The following is a 23,862-nucleotide window of genomic DNA, read 5'->3' as shown; positions in this document are numbered from 1 at the left end:
TGTTGAGAACAATATTTTGTTGAGAACAATAGTTTTTATATAATGAAACCCCTTTTTCTATCATATGTAGAATTTTTCTAAATGACTCTAATTTCATTGTGGTACCTGTTATTGGAAGTTTGGTGCCAAGATATTTATTAATTCATCTTGTGATACTCTTTACTAAGATTCCAAATTCAGTATTCTAAAAAATCAGGACATTGGTTCTTATCAGTGTTGAACTAAGTATATGTTAACAAATGGACCCCCCTCCAAAAATAGTCTCACCAGAACAGTTGGAAAATTCTGGCTTTTTGCAAATTATATGTATTTACATATTAGTGTATTTGCTATTTTTGGATTTTAAATGAAATCCAAAATTAGGTCCGAGAAAATTAATGCTCCTTAATGTAATTTACTCTTAAAATAAATAACAGAATTTAAAAGGCAGGTCTATAATGAATAGGTGAAGAAAAATTCCTCAGGAATCTTACATACATATCACCTTTACTAATGATGTTTATCCAATGTACATCATGATTCCTTTTTAGAGAACTCTATTTAAAAGTTTTTGCTGACGTGTGGCAAGTGTCCTATTGAGTTTAGAAAAGAAGAAAGTCAGAAATACTACTGTGATGTAATATATTTGCCAATCTTGAAGAGAAAAATTTAGTGTACATAAAGTTAAGTTTACACATAAGCAAAAGATTATTGAAACCAGAGTCAGAGGACCAAGACTTGAGTATTGGTACGTATAACTTTGCAACTGGGAACAACCTAAGTCTCCATTTTTTTCTTCTATAAACTATGGTTAATGATCCATGTGATACCTACCTTCTATCTTGAATAAGATAATGTAATAAAAAATAAAATTCTATGTAAATGTGAACTATTATTATATAAAAATTATAATTTAAATACATGAAAATGAAGAAGTCAATGTAGGATTAATATATATAGTGTGTGTATATATTACTTTATATTTTATTTATTTATTAATTATATATTTTATATAATATATTGTTTATTAATTATTTATTATACTATATTATTTATAAATATGTAAATAAAATAATTCTTCAACTCTAGTGCAGGAGAGATTATATTAGCTATCAGTTGAAGTCATTTGATCTATGAAGAAGAGTTAGATTGAATTGGAGCCCAATTGCACCAATATCACCAGATACTAATAATCAAAATATTTAGGGATATTAGAGGGAAAAGAATGGGTGAATTTTTAATGATCAGGCCAATATATAATGGCAGAATTCCTCCATATATGAAGAATGAAGGAAATATGATAAATTACAGAGTGCGCAGAGTTAGAAAACCCAGGTTTATGTCTTGATACTAGCTTATTCTAATGCCTACACAGTTGCAGTAGGGATATGAGCAAAACATCTGATTACTATTAACCCAGTACTTGAATTTGGGGTATGTCCCACTTTAGGGACTTTTACATGCTTACCTAGTTGCCTTCTTGTGGGTAACAGGATCAGAGAAAGTGTGATGTTGGTACTGCTGAAGTGATGGGTTTATGTTTCTGGGCTTGTTGCCCACCACACTGTAGAACAGTTAAGATCAAATCCTTGTTGTTTCCTTGAGAACACTGTCTCTGAGGTACTCCCCTGCTCTAAGGCTATACACCTGACAGGGTCAAGGCCACCTTGCAAGGACAAATACATTGCTGAAGATTTTAGGAGTTATATTTTTTACTAAAATGGGAAGAGAAAAAATTAAAGCAAGATCAAGACTGGAGGGCAGGATTTTCTCCTTGTAGCAGGACTTAGAAGTATCTCTGGAGGGAAAGGTGAGAGAATACTGGAGAGGAGGGAGTGGACAGAGCTATTCCCTGACACATGGGAACAATAGCCAGCCTAATAGCATGGATAGCTGCAGTTCCTTTCCTCAAAAGCTAAAGGGACAAGCAATGAAGTTTAAGAAAGTGTTTTATTTTGACTTTTTTTTTCATTTCATTTTGTTTATTCTGGATACTTGCTCAAAGAGCTACAATCTAGGGCATGATTGTGATATACTACCTTTCTCTTCCACGGGGAAGATCATCAAGCTTTCTTTTTTCCTATTTCAGCTTATACTAATAAGGATTAGTGTTTTTTCTTTTTTCCTTTTTTCTTCTTTTCTTTTTTCTTTTCTTCATTTTTAACACACATTACTCTGAATAATGTTAAGAGAGAAGAATCAGAGCAAAAGAAAAAACCATGGGAGAGAAAAAAAAATAGAAAAAAAAAAGTGAACATAGCATTTGTTGATTAACATTCAGTCTCATTAGTTCTTTTTCTGGATGTAGATGGCATTTTCTGTCTAGAGCCTATTGAATTGCTTTAGATCACTGAATTACTGAGAATAACCAAACCTTTCATAGTTGATCATTGCACATTTTTGCAGTTATTTTGTACAATGTATTCCTGGTTCTGCTTATTTCACTCAGCATCACTTTATGTAAATCTTTCCAGACCTTTCTGTTCTTCTCTTTCATTAATCCTAATCAATCTGTGTTAGAAAATATCACCTTAGCCCTGGTGTACTTTGATGCCCACCATTTTTCTTTTTGTCAAAGGAATGAAAGGGCATGAGTACAAAGATCTAGAATTAGGAAATAAAAGTCACAAACATTAACTACTTTTTCCCTCTTTCTAACATCCTTGAAGTTACAAATCACTTTGAATATGTATGTCATGTTTTTGTTTCTCTTCTCTTTTCCTTCTTGGGGGATGATGAAACATAGATTTGGACAGTTAATGGAAGCCTCTTCTCCAAAGAGGAATAGAAAAGTAGAAGTGAAAAGGATCAAAAATTCTGTATATATGTTTCATTCATCTCGTAATACTTCTTTACTAAGATTCCAAAAGCTGTTTCCACTGCTACTGGCACCTTTCTAACCTCCAATCATCATAACCCTTTGGACTGTGACCTCCAATCACCCATAACAGCAGCCCACCAAAACCTTTGGGTGCAAGATTCCAAGCCAAGAGTTCTTTTCATTGTACCATGTTGCTTCCAAGGCAAGTCAGTGCACATTTATTAAACACAAACTATAAGCCAAGCACCATGGGCTAAGTTATGGCAATCCAAGAAGGGGAAAAACCAGACACTTCTCTTAAGGAACTAACAATATAATGAAAGAAACAAACTACAAATAATTATGTACAAACAAATTAGATAAAAGTAGGGGCAATCTCAGAAAGACTAAACTCAGAGCAAAGGTCCTAAAAATAAAGATTAGTCTCACAGAACTAAGATTTTAACTGAGATTCAGAGAAATCCAGAACAGTTGAAAAGTTGAGAAGAAGATGGAAAGAATTGCAAACATGAGAAGAGCCAATGGAAATGCATGGAGTTGTGAGAGGAACAAAGTTGTGTGAAAGACAGCAAAGGAGACAAGTATCATTGCACTGTAGGTTATATGGAGGAAAGTAAGGCATAAGAAAATGGAAAAGTAAAAAGGATTCTGGTTGTAATGGAGTTTAAAAATGAAACAAAGGATTTTATATTTAATCTTGAAGGTAATGGAGAACACTGAAGTAAGATTTGTATGTTTTTGTGTGTGTGTGAGTGTGTGTATGATGTTTATGTGATGTTTAAGCCTGAGTTTAAGAAAATCACTTTATAGATTCTGTTAGTCATTAGAGAAAACTTCAGATAAGAGATGGAATTTTCAACAATCTAATTGTTTGGCTAGACAAATATGGGGCCCTAAGGTAGAATGGTACAGTAGAAAGTAAGTCAACATTGGAGTCAGGAAGATTTGAGTTCAAAGCCTGTACCCCATACAAATTATGTGACCTGGAAAGAAAAAGATAATATTCTAGGTGGGAAGGACTCCAAGATGATACATCTAGATAAGAATTAACATGGCAAGAATGAAATAAACCAAAATATTTGTATAGATATAGCCTTATTATCATGATTATCATGATTTATTTATTTATTATCATGATAAAGTTAACTTGAGTTAACTTTATAAGATTTTGAGACATAGGGACAATACAGTAGACATATATGAGGCATGTCCCTGTGGCCTCTCCAAACTAGTATGTTAGAGATCAGACTTAAATCAACTCTAGTCCTCTAGGAATTGGAGACTCAGAAGATTCAGATAGTTTGCCCGGCATTCTGGACATTTTTTTACCTTCAGAAGAACATGCTGATTTTGTTCCTTGATCTAAGTGATACTAGTTTGGTTTGGCATTAAAAACTTTATTTACATGATTACATTCAAATGAATGACTTGTAAATCTGTATTGAAGTTCATGATTCTCCCATTTTCCTTGTCAGTGGCATTCCAATTCTGGCACTCTTAAAGTGGGAGAAAGGGCAGGGGAGTGATGGTCAAAGTTGACTCCCACAGTCAGGCAGGACATAGAAAGCTCTTAAAATCCCAACGTTTTTGTTGTTGTTTTCATGAATCACCAGCTTATCAGAGGAAGGACTGAGATATGTCAGAAACATCCTTCATTTAGCCTTTTTTCTGAACTGTAGGATTAAAATGTAGGAAGAAAGGTGCATTAGGGCATAGATAGGGTCAGAAAGAGGGAGAAAAATGAGTGATTTGGGAATTCAGTATCTATTACTTCTCAAAATAACCATGCAGCAAGTGAAAATTAGTGTATGTCACATATATATAATTGCCTCTCTGCTTCATTGCAAATGCATCATTTAAGCATTTATTCTTGTGAGTGATTTGCTCATCATCTTTTCTTCTGGTATGGTTTGTGTTGAAATATAGATATGAAGAAAGTATATTCTTTGTAGAGAGAGCTACGGTGGAGGAAAAAACTGGATTAATTTCAATTCACAAACACCACAGGAAGCTAAAATTCCAATTTTCTTTTCACAGCATTAATGAAAACTGGACAGTGGGAACAGTCAAATCTTCCCCTTTAAATCTGAGACTATTTTTGAGAGCTGACTAGAATCATAATAACTTTCCAATCTATTATGACACAATATAGAGCTCTGGCCTAATATGATCATTTTAGACAATTTTTTTTCCTAGATGGGATGGAAACGGAATTTAAAATTGATTATTTTTAGTCTAGTCTACAATAAACCCCAAAAGACTGGTCAAAGAGTCTTAATGAGAAAAAATTCAATAAACACATCTTGCCAATACTTTTGAGAATGGATCACTGCAAGACCAAGGATGCAGCAATTCTTGTTAATAGAATGTTATATGTTGATTATTATGTATTTTATGGCCCTTTGCATCATCTCCTGAACTTCCTTTTGCAACAGACTCAATTATTTTGTGTTTTATCTGTTTCATCTTTTACTGTTTTATTGTTCAGATTGGTAATCTTTTAAAAAACTTCTTCAATCCTGAAAGCCTAAATTTTCTTTGAACCTAATCCATAGTGAAACTGTAGTTTACCTGCAGTGTGACAGGATCATGTTCAAGTGCCATGACTATTTACTAACAGGAATGCAGAAGAAATAAAATCAGCAATAAAAGTTGCCCAGCAACTATAATCTAGTCCTTAACTGCTTCTTTTGGAAATGACACAAATATAAGAAAATAACAGTGAATGAAGATCCCATTCAAGTATACAAAATAGTTTTGGTAAAGGTGTCAATTTGCATGACTTAGAGAGCTTTGGGTAAAGATAAGACTGTAGAAAGGCCATTCTTTGAAATATAAATCATTTCCCCCTTCCATAGCCTGCTATAATTATAGCATTAGACATTCAAGCACTATTGTATTGTTTTAGTGTAAAAGCTCCTAATTTAAGGTTGTGTTTCTTTTTTTAAAAAAGAATATGAAATTGACTCAATATTCCATTTATTTAATCAACAAAAATCCAATAATTTTTTACCTCAGTGCAATAGCACAGCTAGGATGTATAGACAAGTAACTAATACTATGTAGAATGAAAAGAAATTTTAAAAAGAGAGTTATTCCACATATTCTGTTAATTCAGAGGAGATAGTATAGCTAGCTAGAGAGCATTGAGACAGAGTAGAGTAGAATAGGGAAAGGTTCAGAATATGACAATTTGCATGGCCCTTGAGAAACAAGTAGAGCAGAGCTGAAGTGAAAACATTCTGGGTTGAGGGAGCATCATAAAGAAAGGCAAAGAGCCAAGAAAGTGAGAGGGATATGAAGTAGATAACAAAAGCTCCAGTTTGGCTGGCAAAAGTCTGGCACATTGTTGGCCATTAAATACTTTGGATTTGATTGAGGGAAGAGGCATAAGATGTGTAAATTATATGAGATTGCTTACCATCTCAGAGAGGGAAGAACAGGGGAAGGATAAAATTTGGAACACAAAACTTGAAAAAAAAAAGTTAAATTGTTTTTATGTCTAGTTGGAGGAAAATAACATTTTTAAAGATGTGTAATGTAAGGAAGAACTAAAAAAGTAGATTGCAAACAGATCATGGAAAAAAATTTTATGTTAGACTAAGACCTTTATTTATCTGGTAGTCAATGGGGAACCCTTGAATAATTTTGAGCAGGGAGGGTGATATGATCAGAAGATTAAACTGATAATGCCTGAAGAAAGGGGAGGGGGGAGAAATTGAAAACCTAGGAAGACTATAACAATAAGCCATAGTGGGAGTTAGAACTAGGGTGATGGTAATAGAATTGAAAAAAGGGGACCCATATGAGGAAGTACCAAGATAAAGAAATGGCAAGACCACTTTTTAACTGGCTGCATGGGGATTAAGAAAAAACTATCAGATATGTTTAGTTATAAGGCACTGTGCTAACCACTGTGGAGTATAATCATAAAAGCAAAGACTGTTCCTACTCTCAAGGACTCTGCATTCTAGCCAAATATAGGGAGTCATAGAAAGGAAGGGGGTGGAAAGGAAAGTAGCATGGATAGAAAGCGAAGCAATAGGGGAACTCACCTTTTCCATTACCACTGGCAGTATTGATTTACTCATAATTCAAAAACTGGAAAGCATAGAACAGAGTAGGACAGCAGGACATGATAAAGAGATGACTAATAAGTTAGTTCAGCAGAACATAGTAAGGAGATGACCAAGCAGTAAAAGGAAAGTATGTTTGAAGATGCCATATGAATAATAGGCCATATGAAGCACTCACCAATTAGGGTAACAGAGTCCCAAAGCAAAAGCTAGCGTGCTGAAAGAGTTAAATCTTCGAGGTTCTGGTCCTTGGTCCATACAATAAAGCGACTGGTTCACAAATAGTCAATGAATGAGTTTCATTGCACTTTGCTCTTGTTAAATCACATGTGATGTCATGCATTTGATTCTAGGTGCTTTATTTTAGGAAGAGCATCAGCAAATTAATGAACCAACCCAAAATGAACATAACTCATACAGAGAGAGCTGGAAGGCAGTTTAGAAGCTATTTTATCCAAAGCCTTCATTTTTACAGAGTTAAGTAACTTATCCAAGATCACAAGAAACAGAGTTGAATTTTGAAACCAAGTCTTTGACTCTAAATCCAATACTTTTTACACGTCAATGTAATAGTTGAATAGAATTGTGAAAAGTCTCAAGTTTGTGTCCTATAAGGATCAGTTCAGAAGAGAAGACTGAGGGGAGATGTGATAGTTGTCTTCAGTTTGAATCATTTAGATTAGGGTTTAGGCATGTTTTTGTCCCAAGAATGGATGGAACTAGGAACAAGGGCTGACAGTTTGAAAAAAAAAAATTTTAGACTTTGATTTAAGGAAAACTTCCTAATAATTAGGACTATAAAAAGAGAATAAGCTACCTTGCGAGCAGAAATACTTCCAGGAATGCTGATGTCTAGGAGAAGTAGCAGACAAAGCATCCCTCATAGGTTCATTCCAACTTTGAGCTTTTATAATTCTTTTGAGTGTTGGAAATTGGTATAAAGGATAAGATATGAGGCAACATAGAAGAAGGGTAAGATACGAGACAGCATAGGAGAAAGACATGGCCAGAGACCCAGAAGGAGAACTGAATGTGCCATTCATGAAAAATAAAGGGTTGTCTTGATCATTGTTAAAAGCAATAAAAAGTCCAATGAAAATAAGGATCAAAAGAATATTTTTTAATGAATACTTAAGAAAGTTTTGTGAGGGATGGTAGCAGAGTAGTTTAGGTGGCATAGTGGATAGAGTATCAGACGGGAGTCAAAAAAATCTGAGTTCAAATCTGGACTTCAGATACTTAACGATGTGACCTTGGACAAATCTTGTAACTCTGTTTCCTTCATCTTTCTTATTTGTAGAATGAGCTAGAGGAGAAAATTACAAATCACTTTAGTGCCTTTGCCAAGAAAACCTCAAATAATCACCTAAAGAGTAAGAAACAATCCAACAATAGAGATGGAGAGAGGGTTCAGTAGAAAACTGGGAAACAGAAATTAGATTGCAGGAATTCAAGCTGTGAGCAGGTAGTAAGGTAGCAAATATAAACTTTATTTAAAATATATGTGGGAAGGATGGGAAAGTAAACAGATAGATGAGGGGCTAGCAAGGTCTACAAAGATATTTGTAGAAATAGAGACTTAATATGTTTCTCAAGAAAGGAGAAGGAGCTAGTGGAGAAAGACTGAAGATATAGTGAAAAGAAAAAAACAGGAAGAAATAAGTGGGGTGGGATTGAAGAAACAAAGAATAATAATAGTTCACACTTAAATTGAACTTCATAGTATCTGCCACCACTTAGAGATGTGTTGCCATGGAGAGCAATAAGGTGATAGTGATGGGGGCTATCCAAATGAGATGAAAGCAAAGGAATCTGGAGGAGGGAAGGAGCTTTGCATAGGTGGAGAACCAGGAATAAATACATACAAATACTTCCAGAATGTTTAGAGAACTCTTTGCCTAACTCGTACCCCCATATTATGGAGGAAGACTTGCCTTCCCTCCTACTCTTACACCTTATCTCCCTGTAGGGCTTTTGCATCTTGATTTTGACTCTGTTTTCATAATAAAAGCCTGATTAGCCTTTGGCCAATAGGTCCCATGTTAGGTGTTATATATTGCTTCCAGATGGAACAGTTTTGTCCTGGTATTTTTTTCCCTTCTGCCAAATGTGGAAGACTCTAGATCCAGACAAGGGCAGCACCTGGAGAAATAGTACACATGGATATTATACACATATTTAATGCATTTGATCATTGCAATGATGAGGTAGGTGGTACAGGTATTCTGATTTGTTAAGTAACTTCAGAGAGAAAGAGAATTCCCTCTTGAATTCATTCCTGGTAAGGGTAAATTTCTGGCATTACCTGCCCTATCCCTTAACTAGTTTTTTTTTTGTATGTTTTTTTTTTCTTTTATGCCTCATTTGTGTTTGATAATAACTCTTTTTTAACTTTTCTCTATATCATTTTATTTATTTATTTTTTTAAGAATCACTTCATCAAACTCAGTTCAGCCCAAGTCTTTCTTTCAAACTATCCAAATAATCACAATCATGAGAGTACTGCTAATATTTTCCCAGATATGAAGTAAAAATTTTGACCTTATTGAGTCCCTTATAATTGGTCTTTAATTTTAACCTTATTTCTCCTGCAGGTTATATGTCAAATTTTCCTTAAGTTCTGGAGGTTTTGTGACAAAACCATGAAATTCTTTCAGTTCTTTAAATATCTTCTCCCTGTCCTCCGTTCAGGATTATACTAAACTTTTGAGTAAATTACCTTTGGTCATAACCCCAGTTCTTTTGCTTTATGGAATATAATATTCCAGTACCTATGGCATTTCACTGTGGTAGCTATTAGGTTTTGTGTAATCCTGATTGTAATTAATTGATATTTAAATATCACAATCAGAGGTTTTATGATTTCTTGGTGTCTTAGAATATCATTAGCTTCTTCCTCAATTTTTCTTCCTCGCGTTTTTGATTCCCAATTTCAATTTGACTTTCTTTTCATATTTTTAAAATGTTCTTGGATGCTTTTATTTTTTCCCTAATTTTTCCTCAATCTTGATTTTTAAAGTCCTTTTGAAAATTCTTCTAAGATCTCTTTTCGTATATTTGGGACTTTTTGATCTTTATCATTGAAAAGAGTGCCTTTTTTAGCTTCATTATCTTCCTCTGAATATGAACCCAAATCTTTCCAACCCCATGGTAACTGTCTATGGTTATATTCATTCTTCTTTGCTTACTTATTTTTGTTTTTACAGTTGTTTTTAGTGTAATCAAGTTGTAGTCTATAGGCGTGTCTAATAGGGATATTGCCCCAAGTCTTCTTACTGTTATTTTCTGAGCTCTGTCTTGGGGCCCACCATGGCCTCTCCTCTCTACTAACCACAGCTACGGCCCCCAGCTATAATAATAATAAATTCCTTCAGTGGCTGCAAATTATAGCTATCCTCTCTATGCTGGAACTGAAACCAGATGCTCTGTTCTTTTGCAATTGCCCACAGCCAAAAAGGGCCCTGATCCTCATTCTGTACTCCAACACTTGTATACTAGCTTCCTTCTTCCCACAGCTACAACCCAGGACATTCTGGTCAGTACGACTGTTCTGTACCCTCAACAGTAGAAGGTCCTTTAATTTTCTCCTACTCAGGAGTTAGTCCCTCCCCCCCAATACTGCTAGCAAAATGACAATTTCTAAGGCTGAGACTGTCTCTTAACTCCACTGCCCCCAGGGCTTCTTGTTTCTTCTTTCTTCAGAGCTGGCCTGGAGGCTTTTGCACTTTACTTAATGGAACCTCTATACCTGAAGGTCAGGTCTTTCCTGAGGTCTGCTCAGATTGTTTTAGGAGGACAACTGTTCTAACCCATGTTTATTTCTGCTTCTCTGAGACAATGTTTTGTCTTTTTTTTTTTTTTAGAAAAATTTTTGAGAGCCAAATCTTTGCAATCTTCCCAAAATCCTCTCTTTAAATTTCAGTTTTTCAAGTAAACTCTATTAGTCTTGGTAGGGAATAAGGAGTTGGCTACATTTGTCATTATATTCAATACTTATTTTTATAAATGATAGAGTACTAGTGATTGGAGAGATTTGTAAAATTAATTTCCTTTTTTCATTCAGAAGTTAAACTCTTTACTGTTGCCTGGAGAAGACACTGTTTATCTGTTAACAATTCCAGTAAACCACAGGCACTGCAGGTTATTCCAGACCAGCCAGGCTTCTAGTAATAGGTCTCTTGATGTTGTTATCTGTTGTCTGACTAGCTCACTGTCAGGCTCCATGAAATCAACATCACCAGGTGCCATTTATGAGGGAACACTTTAGTGAAAGGGAGAGAAGGTAATGGGGAGAAGGGAGAGCAGTAACAAGATGGACGCTCAAGGCAGAAGGGAACAATTCATGACTATCACATTATTTTCAGTACAAAAAGATGGGATTGTTAATCTGAAGTCTGGATAGATTTTTAAGGGGCCTAATTATAACTTTCAAGGAGAAAATTTTATTTTGATTTTAATATTTTATTTCCTTTGTGATCTTATGTAATTAATTTATGCATTTTAAAGCATTTTCCAGAACAGGTGCTTATAAGTTTTACTAGACTGCCCATGGCACCTCCCCACAAAAGTTAAGAATTTTCCCCACTCCCCACCCCTGCTTTAAAGGCTGTGAGGCTGGAGAGAAGCAGTTTTGTCCAGATTCCCAAACCAAAGGATTCTCCCAAAATGTGAGGAACTTCCATTGAGTTGGTTTGTCTAAAATTGAGTTCCTTCATAAAAGTGGGGTCTTTTTATTTTGCAGGCCTCCATGCGCTGTCCCTGATTTACCACGGTGGTCTGGTGTTCATACACCCAGAATTAGCCATTCATATTAAGCAGTGGGTCTATAGTCCTTGATCTTTGGAGAGGTTTCTCAGATTGTTGCTGAGAATGATGGATTTCCCCATCTCAGGAGCATCTATGGAGGTTACCTACATTACACAAGGTTGCAGTCCTCCTAAATAAAGGGAGGGATTATTCACACTGATGATATCACAGAACACTGAATAAGTGAATTAAAATTAATTTACCCTGACTTGCATTTTTGTTTGCTCACCAAAAATATTGTGGAGAGCTTGAATTTGGCAATTTCTTTTCCAGCTTAAAAGAGTTCATAGCTCAGATTCAAGTAGGCCCCTTGACTTTAACAAGACCCCCTTTTCTCTGTCTTTTTCATAGTGGTCAAAAATTAGGGATGCCTAGTGCTGGTCTAGATCTAGGATTTGGCTATGATCCTTCTCATCTGGCTTCATATTTACAATATACAGTGCCTGGCATGGTACTTAAATGTTTATTGAATTGAATTTTTATTAAATACTGACTTGACTTGGCAAAATGAAGTATTCCTAGGGATTATATATAGGACACTAGAAGTTGTCTATTCTTCAGTGGTCTATACCATCAAAAATGATTTGACTTTGGGTTCCTTAATAAATATGATTGCAACTAATCAAGAAAATAGAGACTAATTTTGTGATTTAGCACAGATCTTATTGAGTAATTTTGAACCAGCATGTAGCATCTTTGAATCAAGCCATCTTATTCTGCCTCTTCACAATGGCTTTTCATACTTTACTCCAGGCCAAAATCCATGTTCCCATGGGCTGAAGTGATTATTTGTGGTTCCTCCTTATAAACCAGGGAGGAAGAAAACAAATTTTAATGTGGGTGGAATATATTCTGATTCTGAGTTGAGGAGATAAATAATGTTCTTTAATCTATTCTGTCCTACTTAATGTGTTTTGAATTAGCATATTTGGAACTTTCTACCAATTACAATAGTGATTTCTCTATTTTTTTTTTTTTTTTTTTGAGATGGGGAGGGAGGTGTCTGAAACTGATTTTATTAGAACAGGGAATTCCAGGTGGGTAAACTCCCTCTACTAATGCTGATAAGCAATTCTCTTCTTATAGTCCTATTGATTTTCTCATGTGTTGAAAGATTAAGAGATACACAAGCCAGTATGTATGAGAAGCAGACCTTAAAAACTCATGACTTGATGAATCTCTTTCACTGTATCCCTCTCAGTTTCCCTGCTATTGTATTATTTATCTAAATACAGAGTAAAACAGTTCATAGCAAGCACATACACAAGTTCAAACAGCACATGTTAAATCCCTGATGCCCAGAGTGATTAGGGACAGAGTCAACTGGGATTATATGTATTCTGATCCATTTTGCTCGAGAGAAGAATTTCTAGGCTTTTCAGGCCTGGACTCAGCTCTACAGAGACATCACAGAAGTGTACTTTCAAACCAAGTGGTCTCTGGAGAGACCTACCTGGCTAAATTGTGAGAGTTCCTTAATCATAGGAAAAAGTGGAGGAATTCCTGTGCTAGCCACAGGTTGTCTCTCTCTGGTAATCACAAGGATAAATAAAATGTTTAGAATCTAGACTTTTAGGGGAGGGGCCAAGCAAACCCCCATCTGTAGCCTTTTTTTGTCTATCTCCAGCTAAAAAAAAGAGATGTTTTATTGTATTTGAAAATATAAAAAGCTTTTTTAGCTCACAGGTATGGGGCAGGATTGGGTCTTTGGGCCATTTGCTGACCCCTGTTCTAGAGGAGGAAAGTCTAGGGCAGTGCCAGTTTTGAACTGTCTCTCTAATAACAGCAAGACTACAAATTGGGGACCTGGCCTTTCTAAGCAGTTGCGGGCCTCTTGTGAAGGGAGAAATTATGCATGTGACTGTGTGATTCAATAGCAACAATTCCCTGAGCCATGATATAGGGAAGCAAGATATTTAGGCTTTGCCCTCTGCCATTATAGTGAATTATTATGACTTTTAAAGCCTGATAGAATAGTTTCCTCTCCAATAACCTCAACTTTATTTTTCTTCTAAGGAAAATTCAAATCACAAAATGGGCCTATGATTCTGGGAATTGTATATACCTTGGGAGGGAAGAACAGGAATGTATGGTAATAAGACATCAGTCAGGGAAAAATTGTATTGATTATCTATGAACTAACTTTGAATCCTTTCTGCATTTTCCATGGGGTAAAATAAAAGGTGTCCTATATTGGATAAACATTGTTACATTGGTTGCTTTTAGAGAGCTGAGGATCCTCTTAGCTTCAACTATGGAGACCTAAATAAGAGCTACATATGAACCATATCCCAAGATTTCCCACAGGAAGATCTAGGGTGAAGAAAAATAAGACAAAATAGATATATGATTTCATATGGCTGATCCCCAGATTGAAGCTACTACTCCATGTAAGTCCCAAGTCTGGGCTGCTGGGCCATTGGATATTTGTCTAACATATTAGATCCAACTCACTCACCACTTTCATATTAAAACACTGTTGATCCTTGATTAAAGCACTGATTGAGCAAACTAGCATTTAGTCTTTAAGACTGAAGAATAAACAGAAAGTGATTTCAAGAATTAGTTGGGGATTATCAACAATTCAATATCCTCCATAGACCAAAACTGACTCTCCAAATAGTCATTAAACATTTAATTTCAATTGAGATAAGAAACTCAAGGACAAAAATATTAAAAAAAATTTTTTTTTCATCTTCTTAAAAATATGCAATTATCAAATAAATATCATTTAAATGTTTCAGGTATATGTAGTTTTGCTGAGGGATAGTTTTACTGGCATGTATAGCATAAAGTCAATTTAATCCGTGATGAAAGATAAGGAAGATATTCTTTGGTCCTATTAGTGATACTTATCAGGTATTTAACTGATTTTGAGGTGTCTTTTTTGGTCTTTTCAAAACAAAATGCAGATTGTTACAAGCTTTTCCTCTCTCTTTTTCTTTTCCTCTACTCTTCCCTCTTTCTCAGACATCTATAAGAAAAATAGATCAGAAAATACTTAAGCAGACAATAGCTAAGGCAGATTTTGGATAAGCTATTCCATTGCTAAAAATAAATTCCCCAAAGTAAGCCTACTTTGTAAAGTTTCTAATGTCTTCCCATGTAGAAAAATATACCATCAAAATGCTATAAGTCTACTTTGAGGGAGAGGTCTTAGATCTCACCTCCATCCTGCCCTCATTCCCTTCTCCTCTGACAGACTGGCTAAGTGAGATAAATGTGAAAATGTGGTTTAAATGAAAGTATTGCAGCAAGTGGAAAAATGATACAGGTAACATTTAAATATAGAGTTCCTTGTTTCAGTACACATCAAAGACTATACTGGGAAATGGGCAAGGGGAAGAGTTGTCTTTTAATGAAAGTTAGTAGCAAAGCTAATTGACAGAATTTGGCAAAGATGTCTTTTTGAAAGAAGAGCAGCCTTTAGTTTGTCAGGCACTGACAAGATTTCTTCAGGCTAGTGTATTCTTTCTTGAGAGGAAATTAATTTCCTGTAATCAAATACAGTGGATTGTAGCCTTTGTCTTATTCTGCATTGGCCACAGAAGCAATTGTAGGCTTTATTCAGCACCATTATATTGTCTTTTGTAAGAAAGCAATGACATCTTTAACACAGAAGGATTTTCCCTTAGTTCATTTTTGGCCAAGAGACTTTGCTTATTCTTTCATGAAGACTGGGCTCACTTGCTTTTTAAGAGAATGTACCCCCCAAAAAACTTATTTTTCAGTAGGAAAAAACCAACAAACAACCCATATTAATATAGAATAAATTATATACTGTACTATTTGGAAAAGGAATTGCAAACTTTTATATATGTTTGCCTGGGAGGTGAATGGAGCTAAGAAATGATATGTGAGGGTTGTCTAAGAAAATGGGGAAAAGGAAAATAATAGGTACTAACTAAAAAAGGTTCCTCTTGGGTGTTTTTAAGCTCTTTCAAAACTTTAATTTGAAAATCAAAGTTTTTGGAATGTATTTCTCATCTATTATTATATAGTTTCATTCTTTAACTATGATATAATACTTTATATAGCTGATTATAAACTCCATAAGAATAAGGATTATGTCCTAGCTATAAATTTCTGTCTTCCAATGCCTAATATAATACTCTGTACTTAATACATATTTTCAAATTGTTGAATTATCTTGGAATCATAGAATTTGTGAGATTTATAGGTCATGTTTTAAAAAGTAGAATGATAATTCCATCTATTTAACTGTAAGAGCAGTTTTTACAAATCGGAATGTATATATGTTTGTATATGTTATGTTACAGAGGAGAAAGAGAGAGGTAGATGGTAGAATGATGGAAGAGTTGTTGAGTGAGAGGGAAATTGCTGATGTAAGAGGTCAGCGAGAAATTATATTTCTTCATCATCTTTCTGAAAAACTAATTACCAGAATATGAGAGGAGAAAGATGGGTATTTTTAATAAGCAGCTTTTTAAAAATACAGATTTATATTGATCAGAAATAAAAGCACACCTGGGTTCTCAGTCTGGAAATGACTTGCTAAAATCAGAATATTAGAGTTGGAAGAAAGTTTGCAGACTATCTGCTTCTAGCCAATCCCTTCATTTTACAATGACTTAGCCAAAGTCATACAGCAAGAGCTGAAACTTGTACCTCGCTGAAATTTTTATTCTCATATTAGTACTTTTTACCACCACCACCACCACTACTACTACTACAATTATTACTTCTTATCCTCATCACGTCCTCCTCATAACTAGCATTTACATAACATTTTATCCTCCTCATAACTAGCATTTACATAACATTTTAAACATGTAACATTTTAAAGTTTGCAAAGTACTTTACATGTTATCTCACTTTTTTTTTTTTTTTTTTTAACACCATCATTGTGATGTAGGTATTATCCCCATTTTACAGATGTGGAAAATGATGCTGAGAAAGTTTAAATGATTTGCTCAGGGTCACACAGCTAACAGGTATCAGAGGCAGGTTTTGCATTTTGATCTTTCTAACTAACTTTAAATTTCAAGACTCCATTATACCATCTCAATGACCTTTTCTCAACATATTATGCAACCTCTCTTATTATTTAAGAAAGAGAAGCCTATTTTTACCATTCTAAGCTTCAGTTTCTTTATCTGTAACACTAAAAAAATCTTTTCTCTTAGGTTTCTTCTCTCCTCAAAAATGATATGTTTTAGCTCTTAACTAGGTTCTTTCAGAGATTTTTTTAATTACTTGAAGCCTTAGGGTACCCCAAAAAGTATTTCAAGTGTATCTCATGTGCTAAAAGTTCTTAGCTTATCTCCAATAAGTAAGTAATCTATTAATTTCATCTGGATCATTTTTAATCAGTTGATCTATGGTAAATTTATACTGGTCTATAATACTTTTTAAGTTAGAGATTTAAGGAAATGACTCCTCTCCATCCTTCTTCCTTCATTGTGCTTCTTCCACTGTTAAATCTATATCCTATCATCTCATTGTGGTTATGAAAGATGGAATAATTCAGTTGGCAATCTCATTTGCCATGGGTAATACTGACCTTGGTAGCTGATCTAGCCATTTGTTTCTCATTGCTTCACTTCACAAACAGTTTTAAGCCTAAATTCTTTTTGGAGAATTATGTATTATGGAAAATATGCTTTCCTCCAAAGTTTTGTCCTTAGAATTAAAAAAAAAAAAAAAAGGAAAAAACTTTAAAGTCAAGAAGGCAATTGCATGTTTTGCACATTGTAAAGATAAGTGACTAAAATTACATTTTAAAATGTATGCAATTAGATTTTCTCAAATGCACAGATTAGCTTATTGTTCAATACTTTACATTCTGTATCCCTCCTCTGATATGGAAACTAATATTTAAAAAAAAATCCAAACTTATGCAGACTTCTCTGCACTGATTCAAGAATCCAGTATAATCCTTAAATATAACTTGGAGGACAAGGCAAGTCTTCAGAACAGAGTCAGCATTTAATAGGTATTGAAGGACCACATACATGAATATGATATATCTTCATTCATTCAATAACAATTTATTAAGCATCTTATGTGCATACTTCCCTATACTAAGTTCTAGAGGGAATATAAAATTTCTTAGAACTTTATGGACCTTCTAATTTAATAGGGGAATAAAACATAGACATTGACATGTTATCTGTAAAATCCATTAGAAAGACAGAAATAACAAACTGTTTTGTAAGGCTTGAGGGAAAATTGTTGAAGGAAGATCAATGAAGATTTCATGGAGATGTCATTTGAATTAAGTTTTAAAGGATGAACTCAGGTCATGGATCCCATAGCTAGTTAGTCTGAATAGAATCACTTTGTTTTTCAAAATGATACCCATTGGTATCATAAGGAGCCATACTATTTTCATTAATGTGTTTTTCATTTTCATTATGAATATGCAACATGAATTCAATGATCAGGATTTTTTATTTTGTTTTGTGCTAAATTGAGATTACTTAATGATGCACTTTTAGATCTTGCTAAAATAATTAATACTATGATTTTACAGTATGAGAGAAAAATCTCTCCTGAGTACTTTCAATTCACATCTCCTGCTCTTTAGTGACCAAGAAGCGATGGTCATCCTACTTATCAGCACTGCACTTTCCCTAAGCCAATAAGTGCTGTTCCATTAAGGACAAAAAGAGATCTCAATGTTAATGTAGTTCCGTGATTGCGGTAAATTCAGTACTGACCTCCATCTTTTTGTCTCCCCTTTTCCTCCAGCCAACCCGACTCGAGCAGGTGGCAGAGACTACCCCGGCTCTGCGGAAGTGATCCGAGAGTCGAGCAGCACAACAGGCATGGTCGTTGGGATTGTAGCCGCTGCCGCCCTGTGCATCCTTATCCTCCTTTACGCCATGTACAAGTACAGGAACCGAGATGAAGGCTCATACCACGTAGATGAGAGTCGAAACTACATCAGTAACTCAGCACAGTCCAACGGGGCAGTCGTGAAGGAGAAACAACCCAACAGTGCTAAAAGTTCCAACAAAAACAAGAAGAACAAGGATAAAGAGTATTATGTCTGATCCGAACATCCCCAAAGGACCCTTGTATAGAAATAGTCTTCATTTTATCTGAGACATAATACAAACTTATTTACTTTCCTTTTTATGAAGCACATACAAAAGAAGACAGGGAATATAATCAGGAAGGAAAGACTGTTTTTAAAAACAAGTATCTCATGCTCTTGTTTCTCCAGAAATCAGGGGCTAGTAAATTCCCTAACATCCACAGTGTTTTCATTTACTCTGCCTGTCTTTATGTTGCTGGAACATTTCTAAAGAGACGGTGATGACCCTAACGCATTCATAAAGCAAAGGAGTATTATCACATCAAGGCACAAAACAAAACAAAACAAAATTTAAAAAAAGAAGCTACCTATGATTCTGGATTTAGCCAAAGTGCTAGCGCTTTCTTGAGAAGGGAGTCTTATTGCCAGAGAAGACTCTGCCATTCGGTCTGACTCAACATGCAAACCTTAATGAGTTTGCTGCCTCGTGTACCAGGAGCAGTGATTGGAGCTTGCATTGGAGATGAAGTGCTGGCTTTTTTGAAGACTTGTGTTAGAACACTTTCAAAAAGCCCCTTTCTGGTTGTAAGGGAAGAAAAAAGTATGGAGGCCTTATTTTCCAGTATGTGAAATATAAGGCACGTTTTCACACTAAAATTAAACAAAAACAAGAGGGCATAGATGCAATCATTTGGGAAATTTTCATGCACGCTTAATATGTTATTACATATGTTTATATAAAACACATCTATGTGTGCTTTCTGGACTGTGATAAGTGACGTTTTATAGCCTGTTGTATAGACAATGCAATCTATATCTCTGCTCTTCAGCCATTTTTGGTCGATTCAATGTTATAAGTGTTGCTAGGTATAGAGAGTTTTATGACATCTGGAGCACCAAACCTATTTCAGTTTTTTGCTGCCATTATAAATTGCCACATAATTCTTTTCTTTTTTCTTTTTTTAAAAACAAGTTTTACAGTGTAGTGATTATTCTAAGGGGGATATGTATGAATGTATATACAAAGAGTCAGCTAATTTTTTTCTTACCTGTACAGCTTCTATTCTGTTGCAAATGAGTTTTAGTAGTTTGTATGAGAGATGTGGATTAGAAGGCAAAATACATACATATATAGTATATATCTCTTGTAATTGTCCTCTCTCCCCTATTCTATACCTCCCAAATCTGTTATTGACCATTGGAATCAGTCAAATTTGATGTTAAACCCAAACATTCATAAATTAGTCAACATTTACTTACAGAGTGAAAAATGGGAGGGGTGGGTAGATGGGCTGATCAAGGTGTTGTTGCTGAATGGTGTGGTTTGCTTCATTAAAGTTTTGCTCCCAGGAAATACTGAGAAAATTGTAGTCCCTTACTAATCTGAAATTTATCGCACAGAATTTCACTAGTGGACTGTTCCTGCAGGTGAAAACTATTGTGGGGGCAGGTAACAGAAACAAAAATGATTTATCTCTATCTTAACCCTGGCTGCTGCAATTGAAAACTCATTTCTAATTTTAAAAAAAGATATATATTCTCTGAACTTGAAGTGCATGTTAAAGATTTTTGAAAAGTGGGCACTTTTTTCCTATAAGAAAGTATTTTAAACAACTTTGGATTCTGTATTACTAAATATCCTAAAAGATCATATATTAGTTGACCATTAAGACTATGTTTTAAAATAACTTTTAAAATTATGCTCATGTCATTAATGAACATTTTGTTAGTTTAACCCATATTAAGTATTAGAATGATATAGATTATACACAAAGTTTTTTTTTTAACATATTCAATGAAGATCACAGCAATAAATCATTTGTTATAATAAAGTAATGCAAAGAAAAATCTATTATTGGGCTGAAAGAGGTACTTTATTAGAAATCAGTTGCATTACTTGAATGCCTCCTGGAAAAAAATATGGATGTTTAAATTTTACAAAACAGTAATATGATTTTAAAATTAGCTTTAAACAAGGGGCAACAATGCAGCACAATATCATGTGTTTCTTGTTCTTGCTGATAAAGAAGGCTGAGTAGTGGCATAGGTATGCCTCTCAGAAATATAACACTTTTTACCTGTTTAATTGGCATACATAAAAATGGAAATGAACTGTCACTCTTTAAGAGTTTCCAACAAAGTGTTAGCTGGAGAGATCTTTTGGTTGGGAAATTATTCCTAAGATTTTGATAGTAGGAGGCATGAAATTAAATCTGATAATATCCATTAAATGTTTTCTTAAAAAAAACTGCCAAGCAATGGAATTCTCAAATTATTACATTTGTCATTCACCCTTACTCAGGGAAAGCCAACAAAAAGAGGAAGGTAAATATTACCTTAAGTAATTGATAGCCCGAGAATTTTAAAAAAAAATTGTAACTCTTCCATAGCATGTCCTGAACTTGAAATATTTCCCATTCAAAATTATTTTACAATTTAATCAGGATGGATTGCCTATGAAAATTGTAAGGTGGTACAGATAGCAGAGACAGGAATTGGGGCTGATTAGAAAGTGTCTTTTCAATGATATTTGACCAGAATTTCTTTCCATAAAATTACTAATTCAATGTGACCCAATGAATCCAGCAAAATGTATTCCTGATGTTGTTAGCAGACACAAAATTTCACATTATTTCTTATTTTCTTCTCAATATAAGAAGAGGAAAAAAACATATAACTATCTACATACCAGAAGTACCAGGGTTCCATATGTAGCCTTTGCTATTATTTTATCGTTTCAAACTACCTTACATCAATTTGGTTATATCTTAGCCTGTAATTTGTCTGATTGAGGAGGCTTCTTTTCTATTCATGTAATATGTTGCCTTTTTAAAAACAGAACACTAAAATAAAGTGTGAATGGGCCATCTCCAAATCATCAAAGAGACAAGATGCCCCAATCCTTCTAGTGCTTTGTGTGATTAGATATCTAAGGGTTTTTTTTTTTTCTGTTGCAAGGCCAATTTATCCATTATTGGAAATGCTAAGCAAGTGGAATTTACTGTTTTGTTAATAAAATGTTTCTTAATACACTGTTGGACTTGGATTTTTTTAAGCTATATATGACATCTTTTTGTTAAAGAAAAAAATAACTAAGATTAAGGAAAGAGGGGAAAATAAGTGACAAATCACAAAGGTTGTGGGATCTACTTCTTTGGAAGCATATGATTATGAAAGGGTATAACTGAAAGGGGGAAATTTTATATTTTCCATTATTTTTATGGATTAAAAATTATAAATTTAAAAAAGAAGGGGTTCAACTACAACATAAAAAGGTGTTTTTTAATGTGTTCTCATTTTATAGTTTCAGAAACATTTTTGCTTTAAGGACAAGCTTATTCCAGTAATGTTTTAAAAAATCAAGCTTAATGGAAAAAAAAAAACATTCTCTGTTATCTAAATTCATTTAATTGTTTCATAAATACACTATCCCCTTTCACCTTTTTAATATATTCCCCCCACAAAATCTGAATGACCTTTGGGAAATAATGTCAACCAAGAAGTAGTTTTAAGTGCAGACTACCCCATAATTTATCATTCTTTCAGACTAGCAACTGACAACTATTAAAAAACAAAACAAAACTAGACCAGTCAAAACAATTTACTCAGAAACTGAAATGTTTGTACTTTTTCTCTCTTTAAATGAAATAGCATGCATATCTGTATCCATTTTCTATATTGATTAAAATATTATATTACACTATTTGTAATGCTAAGTCAATTCATTCATAATAATGTTTATCAGAAATAAAAGAACAAAGAAATTTCTCTCATAATAGGCAAAATCCAAAGCAGAATTGATCTATATACATCATATACGCTTCATGTTGACATGGTAGTAATAATTAATATATGGCCAATTGTAAATTGAGAGAACATGATGACATAGTTCACTAACACATTTCCACAGCTACCTGAGAGAGAAACCATGAACCATGGACAAGGTGAATAGACAAAGATCTCACCCTATAATTGCAGCAAATCCATAGGAAACATCACCAAAAGAACAATTATCTCAGTAACTTATCCAACAGTATTTAAGTGCCTACTCTGTGCCAGTTATTGGGCTGGGCTTATTACATATCTTGAACACCATTCAATTCTTCCTTGGATGTCTACGATGTTTAAAGGCATTTTGTCACATGTTCACACAAGGTATGGAAATTTTGGAAATTTGGATGGTCATTGAAGCAATCTTCAAAGATGGAGATATTAAACCTAGTAAAATGGGCTGGAAGTACCAGTTATGAAACCAGTCATGACCCCCTCTCAAAGTCATGGAAAGGTGGTTATGGATCCCATCAGTGTTAGGGGGCATAGGCAAATACCAACTAAGTAGCCCCTACATAGCAATGTTGAAGGAACAGAGGGAATTGTTATATTCTCTGGAAAATGTTTATTTTTCAATTAATTATCATAAGGATAGGAGTTTATGAAGTGATTCAGGATTACACTTTAATCATCACACAGTGTCCTATGAAAAGAGACTATTATATCTTGCCATATTCTGCCCTGGCCACCACTGACTACAAGAACCAATCATCTCTTATGGAGATAAGTATTTAATATGCTTGTATTTGGATAAATAGATTTGACCTAGAGTTCTTTTTAAATATGCTAATGGAGTGCAAGGTCTAAGAGAACTTGCCAAGTGGGAAAAACTTTGATCCAATTCAATAAACATTTATTGAGCCCCTACTACGTTTGAACCACTAAGCACTGGATATGACCCTAAATACTAATAGACTATTTATCTGTTGTGCAAGGCCCAGTCCCAGCTAAGAGAAGCTTACCAGCAGATGCCCAATTGGTTTTTGGCTACACCATCTGTACAAAGACAAGACGACATCATGATAGGTATTAGTGGAGTTAGAATCCCCTTACCAGCAACTGATGGTATTATGATTCTTGAATCAAATATGTTGCCATAATTTTCCATGCTAGATTTTTTTCTGCTTCCATTCACTGTCAAAAGCTGTATTAATTCAGATATTATAGTTAAGACTTTGGAAATAGTTTCTTATTATAAAAAGAATTAATATATTATGAATTAGTCCCTGAAATATGACATTTATATTATAGATATATAATATGAGGTTTAGGCCAACCTGGTTTAATTTAGAATGGACATTTTAAGACCTATTCGTAATCCTCACTTCTGTATAACAATCATCATT

At 34.3% G+C, this 23,862-nt stretch overlaps 1 protein-coding gene across 29 annotated transcripts in view; it reads left to right on the top strand.

The window, feature by feature from the left end:
- The window catches only part of NRXN1 (neurexin 1), a 1,358,646-nt gene extending 1,336,258 nt beyond the window's left edge, over positions 1 to 22,388 (top strand). For all 29 annotated transcript variants that reach the window (XM_031957196.1, XM_031957194.1, XM_031957193.1 and 26 more), the window contains one exon: positions 18,397 to 22,388. In XM_031957196.1, coding sequence (XP_031813056.1) covers positions 18,397 to 18,701 — 305 coding nt within the window. In that variant the 3' untranslated portion in view covers positions 18,702 to 22,388. The remainder of the gene's footprint in view (positions 1 to 18,396) is intronic.
- Positions 22,389 to 23,862: the final 1,474 nt, after the last annotated feature.

The sequence above is a fragment of the Sarcophilus harrisii genome, chromosome 2 (assembly GCF_902635505.1).
Source record: "Sarcophilus harrisii chromosome 2, mSarHar1.11, whole genome shotgun sequence".
Classification (NCBI taxonomy): Eukaryota; Metazoa; Chordata; class Mammalia; order Dasyuromorphia; family Dasyuridae; genus Sarcophilus; species Sarcophilus harrisii.
Note: the sequence above shows the minus strand (reverse complement) of the source record. Positions and strands in the feature narration are given on the sequence as shown.